Source organism: Saccopteryx bilineata, chromosome 4 (assembly GCF_036850765.1).
Source record: "Saccopteryx bilineata isolate mSacBil1 chromosome 4, mSacBil1_pri_phased_curated, whole genome shotgun sequence".
Lineage (NCBI taxonomy): Eukaryota > Metazoa > Chordata > Mammalia > Chiroptera > Emballonuridae > Saccopteryx > Saccopteryx bilineata.
This window is the reverse complement of record NC_089493.1, coordinates 10,583,136-10,605,663: the sequence shown is the minus strand read 5'-3', so window position 1 is coordinate 10,605,663 and position 22,528 is coordinate 10,583,136. Positions and strand designations below refer to the sequence as shown.

Below are 22,528 nucleotides of genomic sequence, written 5' to 3'. Positions count from 1 at the left end.
ACATCGCAGCCTGATTCGTCTGCAGCGCGGAGTGAAGATCCTAAAAGGGAATTTAGGCATGGCTTCTAGGGCGGTGATCTCACTTTTATTGGAAGTAGGCGGAGGTCGCTGTGCCCTCTCCGAAAGAGCTCTACCCCCGCTACTCACGCTCGGGAACGCGAGGTTGGTTGCCTTCTGGGCAGTTGCTGTCTATGCATTTATAACCTCCAAGATAAACTGGTCCTTTTGTTATACGCAGAGAGAAATCGGCTTTATAGTCTGGGGAACCTTTCCCATATTACTATCTGGTGACCTTGGGAAGTCCTAAAGGACAACGGGGAAATCACCAAGCTTGGGTCCAGTGAGCCTCCCTAAGTACTTGGAGCCACTTTGGGACAGCACTCATTCATTGGGGAAGCTTGCCAGCATGTCCCCAAGAGTCTGAGTGGCATAGACCCTGTGTTCAAGTGGTGACTGGAGCTGTCCCTAAAGACGGAGTGAGGAGGAAGGGCTGCATGTCCTTCCAAGACAGGACAACGTTTCCTGTCTCCCCTGGGCCAGTTACATACCTTGGAAAGTGAGCTCTGGCTGTTAACGTTTTGCACTGATAGTTAGCCTGTTCTAAAGCAGTGATTTTCAACCTTTTTTGATCCACAGCACATTTTTGTTTTGTTTTGTTTTGTTTTTTTGTTTTTTTAGTTTTTTGTTGTTTTTCTTGTATTTTTCTGAAGCTGGAAATGGGGAGAGACAGTCAGACAGACTCCCGCATGCGCCCGACCAGGACCCACCTGGCACGCCCACCAGGGGCGACGCTCTGCCCACCAAGGGGCGATGCTCTGCCCCTCGGGGTGTCGCTCTGTTGCGACCAGAGCCACTCCAGCGCCTGGGGCAGAGGCCAAGGAGCCATCCTCAGCGCCCGGGCCATCTTTGCTCCAATGGAGCCTTGGCTGAGGGAGGGGAAGAGAGAGACAGAGAGGAAGGAGAGGGGGAGGGGTGGAGAAGCAAATGGGCGCTTCTCCTATGTGCCCTGGCCGGGAATCGAACCCGGGACTTCTGCACGCCAGGCCAACGCTCTACCACTGAGCCAACCGGCCAGGGCCCACGACACATTTTTTACATTTACAAAATCCTGGAGCACACCACCTACCCAAATGACACAAAATGACATTCTAACTGTTAGAATTTATTTAAAGTTTAAATAAATTACATTTATTAAAAAAAAAAAGTTAAATAAAAAAGGATAACCCCCTCATATATACAGTCCCATGTAATATCCCTCATATATACAGTCCCAGGTAACATCCCTCATATATATAGTCCCACATAACATCCTCTTATAAATACAGTCCCTCGTAACATCCCCTCATATACAGTCCCACGTAACATCTCCTCATATACAGTCCCACGTAACATCCCCTCATATACAGTCCCACGTAACATCCCCTCATATACAGTCCCATGTAACCTCATATATACAGTCCCATGTAACCCCTCATATATACAGTCCTGTGTATCCCCTCATATGTACAGTCCCGCTAATAGATACTGGAGCTTTCATCAAGGTTGTGGGTTCAAATCAATTTGGCAAATACTCTCTCTATATAGAGACTGAACAAAATCAATTTTAGAAAATGTTGGGTACTTGTGTAACATCGTAAGTCCTCAGAGCATCTCTACTGTCAGATTGAGAAGTTTGCTTTCTAGGTAAGGATTCTGATAAATACTAGAGTTCTCCCTGAGGTTGTGGGTTCAAATCCCATGGTCAGCTGGGTGCAGGGGCCTTGGTTCTGTCTGTTTTAATAGTGTATATAGAGATTTGAGCTCTTTAAGAAGATGATCCTTCAGGAGGCCATATACAATATAGATAACATTGTGATGCATTATGATGCATTGTATATCACCCTCTGCGGGGCCTCTTTTAAAAAGAAAAAGGTCAAATATCTATATACACCATCAGGATAGATATAACCAGCTGAGGCTGAGGCTTCATCTAGTGGTGGCAACATTTACCTCCAGTTCTGACCAGGATTAGAAATCGGGACCATGGGGAGGAGTGGCAGCTTTAACTACTCGCTGCAGCCATACAATGACAAGTGCACGGCAGCCCAAGCGGGGACCTTCCTGGGTGTGGATGAGAGGTAGCCTACTATTAGTTCATCACTAGTGGTCGGGATGAATCCTAGAAGGTGATTGGTCAGTGAGCGTTCCCTGTGCCTCCACTCTTCCTGTCGCTGATAGCTGGAGGGATTGTGAGGGGAATGTTTATGTTCGGATGGAGACAGCGGGCAGGATAAATAACCTCCGCGGGTCGTATCTGGCACGTGGGCCGTAGTTTGGGAACCCATGTTTAAATTAATTTCCCCACGGCACACCTGACCATGTCTCACGGCACACTGGTTGAAAAACATTGTTCTAAAGGAATTAACCCAATGGCTTGGATAATGGGAAACAAAGGGGTAAGTGACCCATGTGGTATCAGGATATGTGGAAAGACATTTGGGTCTACCTGCAAGAACCCAGGCAGCCCTGTTTTCCACATCTTGGCTCATAAGGCACTGACACCGCCTGGCAATCAGGAAGCTGATGTCCTAGCTCCAGTAGAGCTCTAGTAACTGACCCTTCAGTAGATGCAGCAGATTAGATACACAAAAGAGCAGCCCCTGTCTGCCCTGTGGTGGCACAATAGATAAAGCGTTGACATACAGTGCTGAGATCACTGGTTCGAAACCTGGACTTGCCCAGTCAAGACACATACAAGAAGTAACTACCAGTTGATGCTTCCTGCTCCTCCCCACTTCTCTTTCTCTCTCTTTCTCTTTCTGTCTCTAAAATCAATAAATAAAATCTTTAAAAAGCAAACAAACAAGAGCAACCAGTGCATTGCCTGGGTGGGATGGCAGATTGCCCTTGAAATAGAGTGATTTGGTTCATGCAGATCATGGTAGCAGCATGTCCTGTGTTTGACAACAGTCAAGGCAACTAGCAGAGGAGTCTGGGACCATCCACCAGAATCCCCAACCAATGGAAGATTAGCAAATTGATAATATCGGCTCCTCCCTGCAAATGAGGCTTCTAAATATGCCTTTATTAATATGGACATTGTGTCTGACTTAAGCTTTGCCCTGTTACATCCAGGCAGCCACCATGAGGGGATTAGAGAAGCTGAGTATCATGAGTATCATGTATGGGGCATTGGGATGTGTTAGAATTATATTATCTTGAGGACCAGCCCACACTCACCCCATCTTTGCATTAGCAAGGCAAAAGTGAGGTCTGCCTGGCTCTAAGCCTAGAATGAGAATGACTCATTCATGATTCATTTGACTTTTGGATTTGCACATCATCCAGGAAAGAAGTATCTAACCTGCTGGAGTCCTCAGCAGCCTCACAACACCCAGGATTTCTGACACAGCTCTGCCTTCCCAGGCAGTTACTTCTCAGGTAGGCAGGGGCCTGGGAAGTGGGGAAGGGGGGGGGAGCAACAGGACTCCACACACGGCATCCTTTTTGCTGCCATCCAGGGCTATTGTCTCTGTGATCAGAAATAAGTGTTCTGGGAAGGGGTTTGAGTCCACATTCACCCTGAGACTTGGAGCAACTGGTCTTGTTCTAACGCAGGTTACTCTCAAGTCCTAAGACCTAGGCTGGGTAGGGGTAGTGGTTAGGGGACAGAACCCTGGAGATCAGGAAGCCAAGCAAAGTCATTAACTTAAATAGCTGGGGTCTGTGCATATTTGGGGTACATGCTGGAAGTGGCCCACGGACTGCTACAGAACAGAGGGCAGGGCTCGGGCAACAGAGGTACCCACATGCACCCCCTTCCCCCCGAGTCCATCCCAGCACTTTGGTTTTCACACTCTGTTTCTAGCAAAGATAGTGGTGACCGTAGGCTGTGTGTCTGGTGTTCCCACACTACAACCAAGATGTCAGATAAAGCCATAGAAAATGGTGAAGGCTTAGCTGCTGATGCCTTCCTGCAGGAGTCTCAGTCTGATGGTGAGTGTCCTCAGGGAGGCTGGAGGGTAAAGTGGCCCAGAGCTTGGGGTGCATGGCCAGAGTGGAGGGGGTCTGGGTTCTGGCCTGGAGCTAACAAAGGTATATTGTATCTGAATAAGTCTCTTCTCTCCGGGACCTCAGCCTGCCCCTCTGTGAAGGGAGGGACCTTCCAGCTCTCAACTGGAGGCCAGGTCTCCCTCTTGTCTTTTCCTTGAGTTCATCCCCAAGCACTCCCGTCACCTCTGTGAGCTGCCACTGAGGTCCCCTCCCCATGTCAGAGTTCCCAGCAGCTTCCGGAAATGGAGGGCAGTACTGTGCTACTGTGCGGGGGCCTCGGGGCCTCATGCCCTCCGCAGGGGCCTGGGGCGGCGGCCTTTGGTCCCACAGCTGCCTACCCACCAGGTGCTCTTCCTCTGCTTCTTTTCCAGAGGAGGAAGAACCCTTTCAGCCATCCTCCGCTGGTTCTGACGGACCTGGCTCGGACTCCACAGACCCGCCCTCCACAGACCAGCCCAAAGACAAAAGAAAGAAATACTACCACGCTGCAAGTAAGTGGTCCCTGGGCACCAACCCGCCAGCCCTCACCCACCCTCACTGCTCAGCGCAGCCTTCTAAGTTCTCAGCACTAAGGTGTGCATCCCTGACGGGATCTCTGCTACAGCCCCACTGCCAGGAAAGGGGCACAGTGTATGTGGCAATGAAATAAACAATGCTCTAGAGCAGGGGTCCCCAAACTACGGCCTGCGGGCCACATGCGGCCCCCGAGGCCATTTATCCAGCCCCCGCCGCACTTCTGGAAGGGGTACCTTTTTCATTGGTAGTCAGTGAGAGACGCAAAGCATGGCATCGCTCACATACAGTACTACTTCTAGTGACGTGGGATGCACACCTCACGGCTCCAGAAGCACGTCACATCACTTGTTACATCTAGCAGTGACAAATATGGAACCGGACATTGACCATCTCATTAGCCAAAAGCAGGCCCGTAGTTCCCATTGAAATACTGGTCAGTTTATTGATTTAAATTTACTCGTCCTTTACTTTAAATATTGTATTTGTTCCTGTTTTGTTTTTTTACTTTAAAATAAGATATGTGCAGTGTGCATAGGGATTTGTTCATAGTTTTTTTTATAGTCTGGCCCTCCAATGGTCTGAGGGACAGTGAACTGGCCCCCTGTGTAAAAAGTTTGGGGACCCCTGCTCTAGAGTCAGAGAGACCATACTTCCGGTCCTGGCTCTGCGACTGACTTGCTGAGTGACCCCGAGCCATTCACATGCCCTCTCTGGGCCTTAATCAGTTTGCTTCTAAGTGCAGGGGTAGGATTTTGTCATTGGCCTTATGCTGTTTACAAAGGTCTGCTGCTCAGGCTCCTGGCCAGCAGTGGGCACAGGCTCAGGCCTGGCTCTTTGCTGGTTAAAGTCTGCTGCCAGTGCCCTGCCTGTTGGCCCCACAGCACGCGAGGCCTGGGTAGTTTCGTTTCTGCCATCGGCCCTCCCCTGGCGCACCAGGGCCTGTCAATAACTTGCTCCCAGGGCGCACTCTTCCAGAGCAGTCTCACCTCGAGGGTGGGCCAGCCCAGGCACAGGGCAGCAAAAGGCCCACTCTGTGTTGCTGTTCTTTTTAACAGTGGCAAAATATACATCACGTAAAAAATATTGCCAACATAACCATTTTTAAGTGTACAGTTCCACAGTGTTAAGTGGACTTCCGTTGTCGTGTGACCAGTCTTCAGAGCACTTCATCTCTGCAAACCGAAACTCTGTCCGCATCGAACACTAACCGCCTGCCCCCCTCCCCCCCCACCCCCCGGCCCCTGGCCACCACGCTTTCTGTCCCTATGAATCTGATTACGCTAGGGATATTGTGTGAGTGGTGTTGGTGTAAGAAGTGTTCATACCTGTAGAGATTTTTTTATAAGAATTTACTTGAGCCAAACTGACAACATATGCCAGGAAGCAAGATCTCAGATGTTCTTGGGGTTAACAGTCTTGCAGCTTCTTTTGTGCATTTGGATTTAAAGAGGGAACAGAAGGAAGATTGGAGAAAGCCGGGTGGGGCCTGGATTACAGGACAGTTAAGATTATGTGCTCTCATGGCCTGACCTGTGGTGGCGCAGTGGATAAAGCGTCGACCTGGAAATGCTTAGGTCGCCGGTTCGAAACCCTGGGCTTGCCTGGTCAAGGCACATATGGGAGTTGATGCTTCCAGCTCCTCCCCCCTTCTCTCTCTCTGTCTCTCCTCTCTCTCTCTCTGTCTCTCTCTTTCTCTGTCTCTCCCTCTCCTCTCTAAAATGAATAAATTTAAAAAAAAAAAAAAAAAAAAAAAGATTATGTGCTCTCTTGAGGGTTAATATCCCCTCCCAGGGGTATTACTTCTGGTATTTGTCAAAGGTGTGTTAACCTAGATGCGCCAGAAGAAAGGATAGGACTGGCTTAAAACCTTTTGCTAAAGAAGTTCTAAGCCTGGGGTCTGACTACCCACCATGACCTGCCCAGTTAGGAATTCATGATCAGACCATGAGGTTCATAGAATCTCTTTTATTCATCCATAGCGAATCATACAGTATTTGTCTTTTTGTGGTTGACTTATTTCACTTATTATAACATCCAGGGTTTTCCCATACGTCAGAATTTCTTTCCTTTTTAAGGCTGAAGGATATTTCATTGCATGCAAATACCACATTTTGTTGACTCATTCATTCTTCTGTGGACACTGGGATTGCTTACGCCTCTTGGTTGTTGTGAATATTCTTCTATGAACATGGGATGCAGGTCTCTCTTTAAGACCTCCTTTGGTTCCTTGGGCACATACCCAAAAGTGGGACTGCTGGAACATACAGCATTCTGTTTGAATTGTTTGAGGAACCTCCGTACGGTTTTCAATAGCTGCTGCATCATTCTATATCCCACCAACAGTCGGATGTTGATAATCGTGAGGGGGCGGTCTCTGTTAATAACAAGGTCTAGGGCAGCACTGTCCAACACAACCTTCTGCAATAATCTCTACGTTCTCTGTGCCATCCAGTATGGTGGCCACTTGCCACATGTGCCATTTGAGCACTGAAGATGAGGAACTGAGTTTTTAATTTATAATGTAATTTTAATTGATTAAGATTTAAATAGCCACATGTGGCTAGTGGTTACCATAGTGGGCAGCATGGTACCAGGGCATGACTGTGTGGGGTATAGAGACCAAGATTATTGGAATTGAGAACTGGAAGCCCAGTTTGTTGGAAATCTCATCTACGCTGGAATTGAAATCATCAAGGCAGGTCAGGAGTGGAGGGAGAGGTGACCATGAGCCAGGAGCTACAACCTTCAGGGAAGGCCGGGGTGCCCCGGAGGCCAGAGGCCGAGTTGGCACCTTCTCTGCTTTGGCTGGGAGCAGGACTCCCTCGTGGGGAGCTGGCTGAGCTCATGCCCCCCAGGTCCCAAAATCGCCGGAACTCCTGGTCCCAGCTGCCCAAACACTGCAGTCCCTGTCCCTGTCAGATGTCCCCTCCGGCTCCAGGACCTCTAAGTAATCCACTGCGGTCCAGGTATTCTCTGCCCGGTGCTACAAGGGGCTCCAGCCACAGGGGAGGCAGGGTGACGTGGGGGGGGAGGGCTGGGGGTGCTTCCTGCAGAAGGTGACAAGTAGGCTGAGCCCTGGAGGGTGGAAGGCTTTCGCCGCAGCCCACGGCCTGGGCTGGGAATAGCCTTCCCGGAAGAGGGAGGGAACAGTGTGATGTATCCCACTGCATGCTTGTCTTGCTTTTTCTTTTTGTTTTCTTTTTTTTAAATGATACCAAATGTATTGGCTTCAAACAGCAGGGGGCGCCCTTCTCTGTGTGGAGTGTCACAGAGCTGTGGACACCCATCCCCCTCTGCATGCTCAGTGACTCCAACTTCAGCGGGAGCACAGGCAAGCTGCTCTGGCCTCTGCTCCCAGCTCCAGAGCACACCGCCCACTGTGGGCAGCAGGGGGGAATCGCAGTGGAGAGCCCGTGGGGCCACTCACACCGTTCTCTTTGTTTCCAGAAATAGTTGCTATGGGCGTGACTGGAGGAGGTGAGTCTTTCTGGAAGGGGTTCAGGACCCCACTTGCCCCCGGCCCTGGGCATCTGGGAGCAGCCCCCTTGTCTAAGCCCAGGATTCCCCGAGCCACAAGACATGGTGTGTAAGGGTGGGGCGGGCAGGGGACAGAGGCGGAGTACCTGAGTGAACCTTAGAGCTCAGGAACCGAACAAAGCGAAGCCATTACCAGCACCCCAGGTCCAAGCTCGGCTTCTCCCACGGGTGAGCCTGTGACCCTGGGTGAGCCGTCAGACCTGTTGGAGCCATGCCCAGGTCCAAGCTCGGCTTCTCCCACGGGTGAGCCTGTGATCCTGGGTGAGCCATCAGATCTGTTGGAGCCATACCCAGGTCCAAGCTCGGCTTCTCCCACGGGTGAGCCTGTGACCCTGGGTGAGCTGTCAGACCTGTTGGAGCCCATGGCCCCTCCCCAGAAAGCAGGGCCAGGCTGTCCTCCAGGGGACTGTCACGAATGTGTAAGCTGAGCTGTGTCTGGTCCCTGCAACTGCTTTGCGATCACCTAGTGGCTCTTCCAGTGAGCCCAGATGTTTCCAGCTGTGCTCTAGAGCAGCATGCTCTAATACAGTGAGCAGAATTAAAGAAAAACATTTCTGTCATACTAACCGCATCTCGATGCTCAATACTGGCTCCAGTATTGGACGGAGCAGGTAGAGAACATTTCGTCACTGAAGAATGCTCTGAGTGCGCTGCTCTGGAGGGTGGGAGAGGAGGGAAGACCCCTGCACACGTGGGGTGGGGACTCCCATACGCTGCTGGGGACCTTGAGCGCAGAGGGAGGAGCCCCCACACTCATCACCTCTTCCAAAGAGCAGCTCTGGTGTTATCTCCTGTCGACCCTATGCTTGGGGGAGTGATACTGTTTTCCCTGCCAAAGGGGGACATTGAAGACCATCGCTCATTTTAACTTATTTTCCAGAAGGGTCACTGAGGCCCAGGAGGGCTGAGCGCCCCCTGCCCCCAGGTGTCAGCAAAACAGAGGCCCCAACAGACCTGGATGCAGTTCCCCTGGGAGCCTGTGCGCTCGCTTATGTCCACATGTCAGCTGCCTTTGTGTTGGGTCCCTGTCCCTGCCCTGTGACTCTCCTAGGGGCACAGCAGACCCCCGGGTCACCCCCCAGGAAGATGTCAGGGAGACCTGGGGAGTCTGTCCCATGGGGCCCACCTCAGACGCCTCCTCCCTGCAGTGGTGGCCGTGGGCGCTGTGCCCGCAGTGCTGGGCGCCATGGGCTTCACCGGGGCAGGAATCGCCGCCTCCTCCGTAGCCGCCAAGATGATGTCAGCCGCCGCTGTTGCCAATGGGGGCGGGGTTGCCGCCGGTAGCCTGGTGGCCACTCTGCAGTCTGTGGGTAAGTGTCCTGAGCCGGAGGAGGGGGGGGGGGGAGGGCAGAACGGGGCCAGGACAGGATTCAGCCAGGGGCTAAGGCTGAGGGCAGGGCCCGTCCTCTCCCTCCAGCTCATTGTCCTCAGTGTCCCTGGACCATGGTCTCTCCTTTGCTGTCTCCTCTTTTGGTTGGGGTGGGGGGATGGACCCAGGGGTACAGTGGGTCTGCATTCCCAGCCAACCCTACCAAACCTGGGCAGGTCCCCTTTCCTCTGTGGGCCCCAGCCTTGTCCTGTGGAAGGCGAGCTGCCTGCCATTTCTCAGAGGGTCTGCCCTGTCTGTCACGGGGGGACTCACCTCCAGAGCCCGTGTCTCCTCTCCTGGTAGCCTCTCCCCACAGCAGAAGTCCTGGGGTTTTAGGAAGTTGAGGAGGGAGCAGAATGGGATGTTGGGGCCCCTGGGATCTCTGACCCCCATGCCCTTGGCAGGAGCGCCAGGCTGCCTGTCCCCTGTGCTCTCACCCTCTCTTCTCTTCTCCCCCAGGGGCAGCTGGACTCTCCACGTCATCCAACATCCTCCTGGGTATGACCGGATCATCTCTGGGGGCCTGGCTGGGGTCTTTAAAAAAGCCACATCATTCCTCTCCTCTAGCTGGACGCGGTACTGAAGCAGAGAGGGATCCCCCTGTTGGAGGTGACACTCAGGGTGGCAGTCCCCCCAAATGCAAGCCCCCTGCCTCCCACAATGGCTCAGAGAAGGATGGGGAATAAAGACGAGATGCAGTGACCTTCCCTGGTATCTGCACTACGTTCTTGTGGGCAGCAGGGCGAGCCGGCCGGAGCTCCGCAGGACAGAGCACCGACGTCCTCCGTGACTAGAGGCCGGGTCTCCTTCCTGTCCCATCACTCACCGTAACCCTGAGAATGCTGTGTCTCCCCTTCGGGTCTCAGTTTGCTGCTCTGCAGACAGGGACTTGGACCAAGTGTCTTCAGTCTCAACCATGGCCAGTGTGATAGGATGGCTTGGTTCTGGGGGTCACTGTTTGTGCCATTGACCCTCAGCTACCGGACCCTTTTACCCTCAGGCATTATTGACCCCTCCCCCCCACCCAGGACTCAGGGTCTGGCTGTATCGTGACTCTAGAACAGCAATTTTCAGTCATTTTCATCTCATGGCTCATATAAACTAATTAGTAAATTCTGCGGCATACCAAAAACATATTTTTTGCAGATTTGACAAAGAAAGAAAAGAAAAGAAAAAATAGGTAAAATTCTGATTCATTTACACCAGACAGGCCCTGGTCATGTAACGCAACTGGTTATAGTATGATCCCCATACACCAAGGTTGCAGGTTCGATTCCCGGTCACGGCACATACAAGAATCAACCAATTAATGCATAAATAGGTGGAACAACAAATCGATGTCTCTCTCTTTCTCTCTCTTTAAAAATCAGTCAATAAAAAACAAACACTTCACATTCACACTGGATGGCTGTTGTCATTTTTTTAATTTGACAGTTTTAGGGAAAGAGGTCAGTGCCCCTGACTAAAGTCAGGCATTGCATGTTTTTAAAATTCTTGAGGGAGACTCGACCTGGGGTGGTGAGCACACTGACAATATACAGATGAGTTATTAAGAATTGTATACTGAAAGCTGTACAGTTTTATTAACCAATGTCATCCCCAAGAAATTCAATTAAAAAATAAAATACAAATGAAAATTCTTGCAGCACAGCTGCTGAAAGTTGCTGCTCTGTAAGTTTAGAGATGTCGTGTCTGCCGGCCTGGTGACCCTGGGGCTCTCCAGGGAAGTGGAGAAGCTGCATTTCTTCAGGAAGCTCTGTCCCTGTTGGTCCAAAGCCCTGGGTCCTCAGCCCCCAGAAGAGACCGACCAGAGCCTGCAGGGACGAACAGGCCTCCCGCCCCTGGGGGGACTCCCAAGGGGTGCACTAGTGCCAATCACTAATTTCCAAAGGCCCACTATGTGCCCAGCCCTGGACCATGTGTTGGGTGTTCTACGCCCACTGACCTGGCATCTGCCTCCTGTGTGCCAAGCAGATAACCCACACCGGCTTCTGGAAGTCCTTTTCCAATGTTAGGCTTGAGTCTCAACTCAACCTGTCAGCTCCAGGACCTCAGCAGAGGTCCCCACCCTGGCCTTCACACTTGTTTCTTAACTAGCGTCAGCCCAGTTATTTTAGATACGGCCCCCGACGTGTGAATGAGCCCGGCTAAGATCTGAAAAGCCAGTCCAAAGCTGACTGTGGAGATATGATAGGGCCCAGCTGGGCCCAGAAGAACCACCTGCCTAAATTGCTGACCCACTGAATCATGAGTTAAATATTTTTAAGTCACTAAGTTTTATGGTGGATTGTTGCCCACCAATAGTAATTGACGACACAGGGCAATGTATGCAATATATTGAGAGGATCAAGCTCTAGAGCGGGGGTAGTCAGCCTTTTCGTACCTACCGCCCACTTTTCTATCTGTTAGTAGTAAAATTTTCTAACCGCCCACCAGTTCCACAGTAATGGTGTTTTATAAAGTAGGGAAGTAACTTTATAAAATTTATGAAGCAGAGTTACAGCAAGTTAAAGCATATAATAATAGTTAATTACCAAGTACTTTATGTTGGATTTTTGCTAAGTTTGGCAGAATAAATCTTTTTTTTCTTCTTTTTTTTTTTCTGAAGCTGGAAACGGGGAGAGACAGTCAGACAGACTCCCGCATGCACCTGACCAGGATCCACCCGGCACGCCCACCAGGGGCAACGCTCTGTCCACCAGGGGGCGATGCTCTGCCCCTCCGGGGCGTCGCTCTGCCGCGACCAGAGCCACTCTAGCGCCTGGGGCAGAGGCCAAGGAGCCATCCCCAGTGCCCGGGCCATCTTTGCTCCAATGGAGCCTTGGCTGCAGGAGGGGAAGAGAGAGACAGAGAGGAAGGGGGGGGTGGAGAAGCAAATGGGTGCTTCTCCTATGTGCCCTGGCCGGGAATCAAACCCGGGTCCCCCGCACGCCAGGCCGACGCTCTACCGCTGAGCCAACCGGCCAGGGAAAAATAAATCTTTATAAAACAACTTACTATAGTTAAATCTATCTTTTTATTTATACTTTGGTTGCTCTGCTACCGCCCACCATGAAAGCTGGAATGCCCCCTAGTGGGCGGTAGGGACCAGGTTGACTACCACTGCTATAGAGCACGGAGGCCAGAGAAAGTAGGAATTAGGATTGTTGCTATCTGAGGAAACTTCCTGAAGGAGGAGCCATTTAATCTAAGATTATATAGTTGTAAGTTATAGAAACTTGACTACAACTGGTGTGGGTTTCCAGTGGTTTTACTGGCTTTATTGAACTGAAAAGACAAAGGTAAGAAAGCTTCAGCCAAGGTTTGATTCAGCAACACAAAACTGATGCCAAGGACTTGTTTTGTTTTGTTTTTTTTCTATCCCTCCTCTGCTTTCTAAGTTATCGCCTTCATCCTGTGGCTGCCAAGTCTCACTGTTACAAGGTGGCTGTTAGCAGGCTCCGGAGGCTACCGGGTGCTTCATTCATGTCTTCCTCAAGGACATATTCCCATGAAATTTCTGCTGAAGAGCAAAGAAGCCTCTCTTCCAAATACCTCTGGTAAAGGTTCCTGCTCGTAACAGATGACAGTGGAGTCATCCGCTCACCCCTCAACCAATGACTTCGGCCAAAAGGGTGGTGATAGGTTTCGGTCGTTCTGGGCTCAGCTTTGGAGGCTGGGGGGAGAGCCCAAGGTCTGGGCAAGCCCAGGGTCACGGCAGGGACTCCAGGACCTGGAACGGAAGTAGGTTCCTGTCTGAAAGAGGATAGGAGTGGACAAAGACAGTGACTGTCTCCCAGACACAGCATCAGGGCTGTCCTCGGAGGGGAGACTGGGCCTCCAATGGCCCTTGGGGAAACCAAAGCAGGCTCCTAGCCAGGCGGCTGCGTCTTTCTCTGTCTTCCTAAAATCTTCCTACTGCCTCAGCAATGCAGAAAGAGACGGGTGACTCTGAAGGCAGGCCGTGAGCAGGTTTCTGTCTTCTTATTTTTTGATTTTACAAAGTGGGATTGTATTATTTTCTGATGAACATCAACATTTTATGGCATTTAAATTACCTAACGTGGGTAATGCTAATGGCAGAGGCTTTACGTATGTGGGGGCAGAGAATACAGGGAAAAACTCTGTTGTGAACCTAAATTTTGTTATGAACCTAAAGGTGCTCTAAAAAATAAAGTTCATTTAAAAAAATAACCTAAGAAATATTCAGACATTCTGCTCTTAAATATCTAAATTACTACAGTGAAGGGTACATCTCTTTGGATCTGACAGCCATCCTCATCCATGATCAGTCTCTCCCTCCCAGACGTGAGGGCTGCTACAACTTGGTAAGTGCTTTCTGTGCCCACTAAAGTGATTTCTATTGATAGATGATAGATAGATAGATGATAGATAGATAGATAGATAGATAGATGATAGATAAATAGATGATAGATAGATGATAGGTAGGTAGATATATAGATAATAGATATAGATAGGTAGATGATAGATATAGATAGATGGATAGATAGATAGATAGATAGATGATAGATATAGATAGATAGACAGGAGACAGATATTAGATCTCTATATAAAACATTTTATGCAGTACTGTTTTGTGTCTTCTTATTGACGTAGTTTTGTTGATATACCTCATACATATTGTTCTGTAGCTGGCCTTTTTCTATTCTATAAATCTTTTTCCTTATTTTAATTACTGCTTAATATTCTATGGTAATAATACACCATACTTTAGCCTTTTCCCTATTTTACTAATACTTGTGTAGCTGGATATATATATATTTTTAAAGTTTCGTATTTTGGAGAAATCTCAACATCTGAAGCTGAGAACAGTGGGGGACAAGGGCCCCCCCTTCCAAAAAGAGCTGCTGGCCATGCCTACCCAGGGTTTGCTGTAGGAGTGTCACAGCCCTGTGACCACCAGCACCCAGCACCCGCATCTGGCCTTGGCAGAGGAGCGCTTGGGATTCACTGGGGAGGATGCTGTAAAAGGAATTCACTCAATAAATATTTGTTGAGGGTCCATTCCTGCTCTAGGGCTGTGACACGGGTTCATAAGACAGAGACCTCTGTCCTGGAGTTTCCACGGAGCGCTTCCAGGTGCTTTGGCTTTTCTGGGTTCCTCTCTTGGAGCCTCAGGGGATAGGGGTGTGAGATCTGTGAGGCCTGCGTCTGTTGCCTGCCTGGTGGAGTCCGTCTGGGGCTGTGGGTCCACAGGGAGCAGGGGAGAAGACGCTGTTGGAAGAAGCTGCATTTCTGAGGGTTGCATAGAAGCTTGGAAAGAGAACGGGGCTTGCGCTGTCTCAAAAAGAGTCAGCCAAGAGGGGCATCCACCTAGCTGTGGAGACCCCGTAAAGAGGCAGTGGAGGCCCTGGCCGGTTGGCTCAGTGGTAGAGCGTTGGCCTGGCATGCAGAAGTCCTGGTTCGATTCCCGGCCAGGGCACACACACAGGAGAAGTGCCCATCTGCTTCTCCACCCCTCCCCCCCTCCTTCCTCTCTGTCTCTCTCTTCCCCTTCCGCAGCCGAGGCTCCATTGGAGCAAGGATGGCCTGGGCGCTGGGGATGGCTCTGTGGCCTCTGCCCCAGGCGCTGGAGTGGCTCTGGTCGCAACAGAGCGACGCCCCGGAGGGGCAGAGTATCGCCCCCTGGTGGGCGTGCCGGGTGGATCCCGGTCGGGCGCATGTGGGAGTCTGACTGTCTCTTCCCGTTTCTAGCTTCAGAAAAGTACAATAATAATAATAATAATAATAATAATAATAAAAAGAGGCAGTGGATGCAGGGGTGGGGGTGTCAGGGAAAGAGAAAGGGTCCAGAGAACTCTCTGCAGGAATTATAAAAGTGCATCTGGAAAGTGGAGATAATATTTCTTCATGTGGTTGTTGTGAAAGTTAAAATACTTAACTTTGTGAGGGTTTCAATTCTTATGCAACCCCAGAGCAAGTGCCTGGACCAGACACACCAACGATGCTGTCGCCATCTGTCTTTTGCCCCCTCTGATGGCAGAGGTTCAAACTGTTAACTTTCTTTGCAGGCTATTGCGTCCTCCTGTCAGCAGGGTTCACTCATCTGCAGGGTCCTTGACAAGGGGGAGCCTTGCCTGGCTGGACACCTCTAATTCTGTTGTAGCCGCTGTTCTCCAACAATCCATCCCTCCTGCATCCCCTCGATCCCACACATGGTGATCATGGCCAAGTTCCTCCAGCTCCACTGGTCTGGTGCCACGTCTGGCCCACAAACTCCAAAGGGGCAGCTGACGCCTAGAGTTGTCCCCTTGCTCTCCTGCCCTAGGGAGACCTGCAAGGCACAGCCTCCTGCCTTTAGTCGTTATAGGCCCAACTGACACACCTGCTTTGCTTCCCTCAAATCTCAAGGGGTTCATGTCAAGTTTTCCAGGGGGTCCGGCTAAGGTGCAGATGGGTAGACCCCTTGCTCTCCAATTCACCCTGGGGTTTAGAAAAGCCCAACCCACCAATTCTCTCTCCCTTTCTTTTTCCTTCCTCTCCAGTCTCTGCTATTTAATTCCTCTACTTCTTTTAAAACTAGCACAGTTTCTTCACATACCCTCTCGGGAAAGGTTAGGAAGTGGATGGAGGTTCTTGGCACATTAATGTACTGCTCCCTGTCTTTGAACCTCAGCCGAAACACCCATGAACATTCAGTGATTGCCAGGGAAGTTCTGCCCTGAGCATTCATCTGAGGTAGAAGCATAAAGCCATGCTTGGGAAGAATTGACCATAAATTCTGGAGAGTGGTTACCTGTGGGGATGGAGCTGAGAAAGGAGAGGAGGAGGAGGTCCTCGGGTCGTGTTCATTACATCTATATCGTTTGAGTTCTTGACCTGAGTGGCAGGCAAATAAGTGTTGCATTATTATCTATAGTTTGTTTTTTTTTGATGCCTGAATATATTTCCTATTATAAACAGTGCGTATTTTAAAAGCACCTCTAAGGTGAGAAAGAGGCAGATACACACATCTTTTTTTTTTGCATTTTTCTGAAGCTGGAAACAGGGAGAGACAGTCAGACAGACTCCCGCATGCGCCCGACCGGGATCCACCCGGCACGCCCACCATGGGGCGATGCTCTGCCCACCAGGGGGCGATGCTCTGCCCATCCTGGGCGTTGCCATGTTGCGACCAGAGCCACTCTAGCGTCTGGGGCAGAGGCCACAGAGCCATCCCCAGCGCCCGGGCCATCTTTGCTCCAATGGAGCCTTGGCTGCGGGAGGGGAAGAGAGAGACAGAGAGGAAGGCGTGGCGGAGGGGTGGAGAAGCAAATGGGCGCTTCTCCTGTGTGCCCTGGCCGGGAATCGAACCCAGGTTCTCCGCACGCTAGGCCGACGCTCTACCGCTGAGCCAACCGGCCAGGGCCACACACATCTTTTTCAACAGTTTGTTGTGATGGCAGCAGAGAAGTTGAATGACACTTGGTGAGAGCTTGGGGTCACAAAGTGATTGGAAAGTTTATCCCTATAACAACTAGAGTTTTCCCTTAACTAGGAAAAAGTGGTGAGAAGTGTGGTTTCGGTTTCTTGGGAAAGTGAAACCTAACTCATTTCCTGCCTCACAGCCTGGCTTGGGCTGTGCTTCCTTCCGGCTGGAGCTGTTTTGAACACTTGAGCCAGCCCCTCCAGGAACACGGCCAGGCTCATTCTCAGAAATCCAGGACAGAGAGCGGATAGTTGCAAGTTCAATGTCTTTGAGTTGGATGAAATCATAGGAGCCAGGATAGCCCACCCCTAGCAATGGACGTGAGGCAGAGTCTATGGGTGCAGATGCTGGAGGTGGGTGGACTTGGCATTGGGAAGAGAATTCTTTTCTGATTGCATCTAATTTCTTTTCTTTTTTTTTTTTTTTTTTTTTTTTTTTTTTGTATTTTTCTGAAACTGGAAATGGGGAGAGATAGTCAGACAGACTCCCGCATGCGCCCCACCGGGATCCACCCACACGCCCACCAGGGGGTGATGCTCTGCCCCTCCAGGGCGTCGCTCTGCTGCGACCAGAGCCACTCTAGTGCCTGGGGCAGAGGCCAAGGAGCCATCCCCAGCTCCCGGGCCATCTTTGCTCCAATGGAGCCTCAGCTGCGGAAGGGGAAGAGAGAGACAGAGAGGAAGGAGGGGGGGGTGGAGAAGCAGATGGGCGCTTCTCCTGTGTGCCCTGGCCGGGAATTGAACCCGGGACTTCTGCACGCCAGGCCGACGCTCTACCACTGAGCCAACCGGCCAGGGCCGCATCTAATTTCTTAATGAATTAAGAAGTGATCCACCTTAGAACAAAAGACACACATAGATTGAAGGTAAAAGGATGGAAAAAAACATTTCATGCAAACGGAAATGAAAAAAAAGCTGGGGTAGAAATACTTATATCAGACAAATTGGACTTTAAAACAAAGGATATAGTAAGAGATAAAGAAGGCCACTACATAATGATAAAGGGAGTAATCCAACAGGAAGATATAACTATTATAAATATCTATGCACCTAATATAGGAGCACCCAAATATATAAAACAGACTGATGGATTTAAAGGGCGAGATCAACAGCAATACTATAATAGTAGGGGGTTTCAATACCCCACTAACATCACTAGATAGATCCTCAAGAAAGAAAATTAACAAAGAAACAGCAGACTTATTGGAAACACTAGATCAACTCGATTTAATAGATATCTTCAGAATCTTTCACCCTAAAGTAGCAGAATATACATTCTTTTCAAGTGCTCATGGTACATTCTCTAGGATAGACCACATGTTAGGGCACAAAAATGCTCTCAACAAATTTAAGAAGACTGAAATCATATCAAGCACTTTCTCCGATCACAACGGCATGAAACTAGAAATGAATCACAGCAGAAAAGCTCAAAAATTCTGAAACAGATGGAAACTAAATAGCAGGGTGTTAAATAATGAATGGATTAAGAATGAGATCAAAGAAGAAATAAAAAAATTCCTAGAAATGAATGACAATGAGCATACAACAACTCAAAATTTATGGGACACAGCGAAAGCAGTGCTGAGAGGGAAGTTCATAGCACTACAGGCACACTTTCAGAAGCTAGAAAAAGCTCAAATAAACAACTTAACCCTGCATCTAAAAGAATTAGAAAAAGGACAGCAAGTAAAGCCCAAATGTAGTAGAAGGAAGGAAATAATAAAGATCAGAGCAGAAATAAATGACATAGAGGCTAAAGAAACAATACAGAGGATCAATGAAACTAGGAGCTGGTTCTTTGAAAAGGTAAACAAGATTGATGAACCTTTAAGTAGACTCACCAAGAAAAAGAGAGAGAGGACTCAAATAAATAAAATAAGAAATGAGAGAGGAGAAATAACAACTGACACAACAGAAATACAAAATATTGTAAGAGAATACTATGAAGAACTGTATGCCAAAAAACTAGACAACCTAGATGAAATGGACAAATTCCTTGAAACATACAATCTTCCAAAAATCAATCTGGAAGAATCAGAAAACCTAAACAGACCAATTACAACAAATAAGATCGAAACAGTTATCAAAAAACTCCCAACAAAGAAAAGTCCGGGGCCCGATGGCTTCACAACGGAATTCTACCAAATATTCAAAGAAGAACTAACTCCTATCCTTCTCAAATTATTTCAAAAAATTCAAGAGGAAGGAAGACTTCCAAGCTCCTTTTATGAGGCGAGCATAATTCTGATTCCAAAACCAGGCAAAGACAACACAAAGAAAGAAAATTATAGGCCAATATCTCTGATGAATATAGATGCTAAAATCTTCAACAAAATATTAGCAAACCGGATCCAACAATATATGGAAAAAATCATACACCATGATCAAGTGGGATTTATTCTGGGGAGGCAAGGCTGGTACAATATTCGTAAATCAATCAATGTGATTCATCACATAAACAAAAAGAAGGAGAAAAACCATATGACAATTTCAATAGATGCAGAAAAAGCATTTGATAAAATCCAGCACCCATTCATGATCAAAACTCTCAGCAAAGTGGGAATACAGGGAACATACCTCAACATGATAAAAGCCATCTATGAGAAACCCACAGCCAACATCATACTCAATGGGAAAAAATTAAAAGCAATACCCTTAAGATCAGGAACAAGGCAGGGGTGCCCCCTTTCACCACTCTTATTTAACATAGTCCTGGAAGTCCTAGCCACAGCAATCAGACAAGAAGAAGAAATAAAAGGCATCCATATTAGAAAAGAAGAAGTAAAACTATCATTATTTGCAGATGATATGATATTGTATATAGAAAACCCTAAAGTCTCAGTCAAAAAACTACTGGACCTGATAAATAAATTCAGCAAAGTGGCAGGATATAAAATCAATACTCAGAAATCAGAAGCATTTTTATGCACCAACAATGAACAGTCAGAAAGAGAAATTAAGGAAACAATCCCCTTCACAATTACAACCAAAAAAATAAAGTACCTAGGAGTAAACTTAACCAAGGAGACTAAAGACTTGTACTCGGAAAATTACAAAGCATTGATAAAAGAAATCAAGGAAGATACAAACAAGTGGAAGCATATACCGTGCTCATGGCTAGGAAGAATAAACATCATTAAAATGTCTATATTACCCAAAGCAATCTATAAATTCAATGCAATACCAATTAAAATACCAATGACATACTTCAAAGATATAGAACACATATTCCAAAAATTTATATGGAACCAAAAGAGGACACGAATAGCCTCAGCAATCTTAAAAAAGAAGAATAAAGTGGGAGGTATCACACTTCCTGATATCAAGTTATACTACAAGGCTGTTGTACTCAAAACAGCCTGGTACTGGCATAAGAACAGGCATATAGATCAATGAAACAGAACAGGGAACCCAGAAATAAACCCACAGTTCTATGGACAACTGATATTTGACAAAGAGGGTAAGGAAATACAATGGAGTAAAGACAGCCTCTTTAACAAATGGTGTTGGGAAAACTGGACAGCTACCTGCAAAAAAATGAAACTAGATCACCACCTTACACCACTCACAAAAATAAACTCAAAATGGATAAAAGACTTAAATGTAGGCCGTGAAACCATAAACATCTTAGAAGAAAACATAGGCAATAAGCTCTCGGACTTCTCTCGGAGCAATATATTTGCTGATTTATCTCCACGGGGAAGTGAATTAAAAGACAGGATAAACAAATGGGACTATATCAAACTAAAAAGCTTTTGCACAGCTAAAGACAACAAGAACAGAATAAAAAGACAAACTACACAATGGGAGAACATATTTGACAATACGTCTGATAAGGGGTTAATAACCAAAATTTATAAAGAACTTGTAAAACCCAACACCAGGAAGACAAACAACCCAATCCAAAAATGGGCAAAAGAGATGAATAGACACTTCTCCAAAGAGGACATACAGATGGCCAATAGGCATATGAAAAAATGCTCAACATCACTAATCATTAGAGAAATGCAAATTAAAACCACAATGAGATATCACCTCACACCAGTCAGAATGGCGCTTATCAACAAAACAACACAGAATAAGTGCTGGCGAGGATGTGGAGAAAAGGGAACCCTCCTGCACTGCTGGTGGGAATGCAGACTGGTGCAGCCACTGTGGAAAACAGTATGGAGATTCCTCAAAAAACTGAAAATCGAACTGCCTTTTGACCCAGCTATCCCACTTTTAGGAATATACCCCAAGGACACTATAGAACAGCTCGAAAAGGAGAAATGCACCCCCATGTTTGTGGCAGCATTGTTCACAATAGCGAAGATCTGGAAACAGCCCAAGTGTCCGTCAGAGGACGAGTGGATTAAAAAGCTTTGGTACATATATACTATGGAATACTACTCAGTCATAAGAAATGATGACATCGGATCATTTACAATAACATGGATGGACCTTGACAACATTATACAGAGTGAAATAAGTAAATCAGAAAAAAAACTAAGATGAATCCAGACATAGAAGGGACATAAACATGAGACTCAGAGACATGAACAAGAATGGGATGGCAACAGGGTTGGGGGGTTGGGGGAGGGGGGATGGGGTGAAGAAGGAGAGAGGGGTTAGGGGAGGGGAGGGGCACAAAGAAAACCAGATAGAAGGTGACAGAAGACAATTTAACTTTGGGGGAGGGGTATACAGCACAATCAAATGTCAAAATAATCTAGAGATATTTTCTCTCAACATATATACCCTGATTTATCAATGTCACTGCATTAAATTTAATAAAAATAAATAAATAAATAAATAAAATAAAAAATTCAAACAATAAAAAAAAAAAGAAGAAGTGATCATCTGAGAATGAGCAGGGAAGAATGGTGGTAGGAGCTTTAGCAGAAGTTGAATTTACTATTGAAACTTTAGAGAATTGTTGGATAAAACCCTTATCCGCTAGATTATGCTGATCAGATGTCCTTCAACCTGAAGTGATTTAAGCCTTAACACCTGTTCTGAACACACCTGCAGAACCAGGATGTACACCCCCACCCAAAACATTGTTAGGATGTTGAGACTCCTAACTCCACCCAGACACAGTCATTGTGTGAATTAGTAGATTCTCTGGCATTGAAAGATCATGGGAGGTGTGAGGAATCCTGAACAGGGCTACAGATCTCCATCCCAGTGTAGCCGAAACCAGAGAAAATGACAGGTGCATACAACTCTTCCCATGCTGAATATTTAAAGTTAAATGACAGACATTTATTTTCAGTTCGTTCTCAAGGCAGCAGCCATAGTGAACCTGAGCTTGGCATCTCTCTGTGTCAGGCGCTGCCATCGCCTCCCATCTTGCTCAGAGCACGAGGTCAAGTCCTTGCAATGGCTTGTGAGGCTTCAAACGGCCTGGTTGGCTCCTTGTTAAACTTTGACACCGCTTCCTGCCTCCCTCCCTCTTTCTACCTCTCATATCTGGACTCTTTGCCATCTCTGTTCCTTCTGCCTGGAGTGACATTCCTCCTCTGCCTCTGTTGTGGACCTTAAATGGCAAAAAGCCATTGTTAGATTCGAGGCTTAGCAAAAGGCTAAGTTCTCCCCCCTTCACCTCCATATTGGCTATAATGCTGAGTATTTGCATCCACTCCACTTGCTTCCTTGGGTTACTGGAAGCAATATACATGCCCT

At 47.9% G+C, this 22,528-nt stretch overlaps 1 protein-coding gene across 3 annotated transcripts; it reads left to right on the top strand.

Moving 5' to 3' along the window:
* Window positions 1-30: 30 nt before the first annotated feature.
* Window positions 31-10,859, top strand: LOC136333448 (interferon alpha-inducible protein 27-like protein 2). Of its 3 annotated transcripts, none has more exons than XM_066272603.1 (7): window positions 31-162; window positions 3,328-3,420; window positions 3,857-3,975; window positions 4,404-4,523; window positions 7,996-8,025; window positions 9,234-9,395; window positions 9,914-10,859. In XM_066272603.1, the coding sequence occupies exons 1-7, from the start codon at window positions 59-61 to the stop codon at window positions 10,138-10,140; spliced, it is 855 nt and encodes a 284-aa protein (XP_066128700.1). In that variant the 5' UTR covers window positions 31-58; the 3' UTR covers window positions 10,141-10,859. The 3 variants fall into 3 exon arrangements, with proteins under 3 accessions (XP_066128700.1, XP_066128699.1, XP_066128702.1); XM_066272602.1 differs by having other exon boundaries at window positions 3,848-3,975; XM_066272605.1 differs by lacking the exon at window positions 3,328-3,420.
* Window positions 10,860-22,528: the final 11,669 nt, after the last annotated feature.